General features: G+C 46.2%; 1 protein-coding gene across 1 annotated transcript in view; it reads right to left on the bottom strand.

Annotated features, from left to right (window-relative positions):
- Positions 1-1,986, bottom strand: part of LOC116056494 (phenylalanine--tRNA ligase, mitochondrial) — a 5,382-nt gene extending 3,396 nt beyond the window's left edge. The window contains exons 1-2 of the mRNA XM_035998321.1: positions 1,981-1,986; positions 852-1,037 (exon numbers count right to left, since the gene is read on the bottom strand). Coding sequence (XP_035854214.1) covers positions 852-1,037; positions 1,981-1,986 — 192 coding nt within the window. The remainder of the gene's footprint in view (positions 1-851; positions 1,038-1,980) is intronic.
- Positions 1,987-2,873: the final 887 nt, after the last annotated feature.

The raw sequence follows: 2,873 nt of genomic DNA, 5'->3' as shown, positions 1-2,873 counted from the left end.
CTTTGTGGGGACCTGTCATTGACATAATGCATTCCCTAGCTAGCCCCTTAAGCGGGTTTTACACTAGACGCATGCAAGGTGGCGCTCGCCATCGTGACGTCAAAATGACGTAATATCCTGCCGGCGTGCCTGATGTATGGCACGCGAGCAGAGGTCGCGCACGGCTCTTCTTTTTTCAGCGGCGCGCGACAAAGCGGAAACGGGAGGCCTGAACGGGTTCGTCGACAACGTGATGCCAGGACTCTCAGAGTGACTGCAAGTCTCTCTGGTAAACTTACTGGGTTAAGATGAGCTCTTTTATGGTGAATGAAAGGCTTGATCCCACCAAGTAGCTCATCCAATCAAATCACAGCATTGACGTCAATGCTGCAGCCAGTTCTGCCGTTGTTTACCTTTTTGTTCTTCTTCTAGTTTGTAGAAAGAACAACGTCGGTAGCCTTTCCTCATTAGCGCCACCTCTGTTCAGGAGAAGACTGCAACTAGTGTCGCGAGTACCAGCGCGGGTATAAATAGTCACGGCGATCCCATGACGTCACATTTGCACGCGCCAGCTGGGCTGCATCTAGTGTATAAGACCCTTACCCTAACCTTAACCATCACAACTAAATGCCTAACCTTAACCCTTACCCTCACCCTAACCATAAACTAATTCTAACCCTAATCCTAAAACCAAGTCTTAACCCTCAAACAGACCTTTAAACAAAGCTGTCCGGACCCCACAAGTATAATGCATTCCCAGTTTTTGGACCCCATGAATATAGTTAAACAAGAACACACACACACACACACACACACACACACACACACACACACACACACACACACACACACACACAGGTCAGAATGAGTACCTGGAAGCAGACTGGGTGTTGGATGTCCTCCACTCTGAACTGTTTGAGGAAGCGTTCGTCCTGACTCCAGAACAGCCGGATGTCCGGGATGCCGTACAGGACCATGGCCAGTCTCTCCAGGCCGAGGCCGAACGCCCAGCCAGCCTTGTTTCCTGCCCCAGCTGCAACAAACACAACAGATACACACTGACTTTAAGAGCTGTTACACACCAACCAGACGGCCGACCGTCAGCAGTAAAGCCAGTCGGACTGATCAGTCGGGTCCCCGACGTCTAAAAAAATGCTTCAAAACTTCAAAACATGCATGCAACATGCTCTGCGCGTGCACAAAACGTAATACGTCTCCATAACAGCAGGCGGCGCTTCTCTGTATTGTTTCCCAGAAAATTAAAACTGGCAGCTGATTGGACGAACGCGTCACGTGGGTCTTTTTTCTCCGGACAGACACACACAGACACAGACACACACACACACACACACACACACACACACACACACACACACACACACACACAGTAAAGCCCAGTTCAGACTAAAAGATACAAGACAAATTGAAACTTGCAGCTACTGTACTTGCAACTTGTCTGGTGTTCAAGGTTGGATTACTGTAACCAGTCCCTCCAGAAAAACGTGATTATGCGATTGCATAATTCAATGCATAATCAGCCAAAGTCCGCATATTTATCCGGGGGCCGCATTTTTTTCAAATACGCCGCACTTTCGCCGCATAAACTGCCGATTTCCGCGCAAAATATGCAGGGCTTGAATGATTTCATAATCCCCGCATTTTCGTTGCAAAAAAGTCACATATATATCTTAGCAGAAATTTGAAAAATGTTGCGTTTACTTCACACAAGAGCAGCCATTTCCCCCTGTTGCCATGGGAACGTTATGAAGTGACGTAATTATGCGACGTGAACATCATCGAAAAGCTGCAAACCTCGCGATGAAGCCACGATGAAACTGCAGTTTTTGCAAGTTCCCGCAATTTCATCGCATAAAATTGCATTAATATCCCGCATATTCCATCACATTTCTTTAGAAATCGTGACGCATAATCAAGGATTTTAGCCCAAAACAATCACAATAAAACTCTGCATTTTATTCTTTATGTTGGTCTGAATCAAACCTCCATCTCACGACTTCAAATTGCGCAGAACGCTGCTGCTCGCTTTTATTCAAACACATCTAGACGTGCACACATCACTTCCATTCCCTACAGCCTACATTGGCTCCCCGTGCGTTTTAGAATCGATTTTACGTGCTGTCAGCATTAACGCGTTGGGGTCGGGAGCATAATGCGTTAATTTTTTTTTATCGTATTAATCGCATGCTGCCATTTATTAATTTATTTTCACTTTACTCGGCTTTGCGTCGTGCCTATCAGGCTACTATTTTGCCGTACTTCCTCGTAACACATCCTGCTGCTGCAGGAATAGCAACGCCGATTTCGGTGCCTCATTTCGGTGCCACTGATATGTCTGCTCTTCTCTCTGATGCTCTGAAACAGACGTTACAGGAAACAGAAACATCGCTGCACATGATGCTAGTTAACACTATACTCAACAGCAGCTAACGTTAGCCTACGGCTAGCTAGTTAACACTATACTCAACAGCAGCTAACGTTAGCCTACCGCTAGCTAGTTACCACTATACTAGACAGCAGCTAACGTTAGCCTACTGCTAGCTAGTTAACACTATACTCAACAGCAGCTAACGTTAGCCTACCGCTAGCTAGTTAACACTATACTCAACAGCAGCTAACGTTAGCCTACCGCTAGCTAGTTAACACTATACTCAACAGCAGCTAACGTTAGCCTACCGCTAGCTAGTTAACACTATAGTCAACAGCAGCTAACGTTAGCCTACCGCTAGCTAGTAGCTGGATTAAACACGGTTACAATGCTGACAGCTAACGCTAAACGGTGTAAAGTGTGGCTGTATTTCACTGTAGAGGATTCAACACCGGGGTGTAACAATCTACAGCCTCGTGGTGCATTCAAAGTTGTTGTTAAATTCAAA

This window comes from Sander lucioperca, chromosome 23, assembly GCF_008315115.2.
Source record: "Sander lucioperca isolate FBNREF2018 chromosome 23, SLUC_FBN_1.2, whole genome shotgun sequence".
Taxonomy (NCBI): Eukaryota; Metazoa; Chordata; class Actinopteri; order Perciformes; family Percidae; genus Sander; species Sander lucioperca.
The sequence above is the reverse complement of the archived record's forward strand: the minus strand, read 5'-3'. Positions and strand labels throughout refer to the sequence as shown.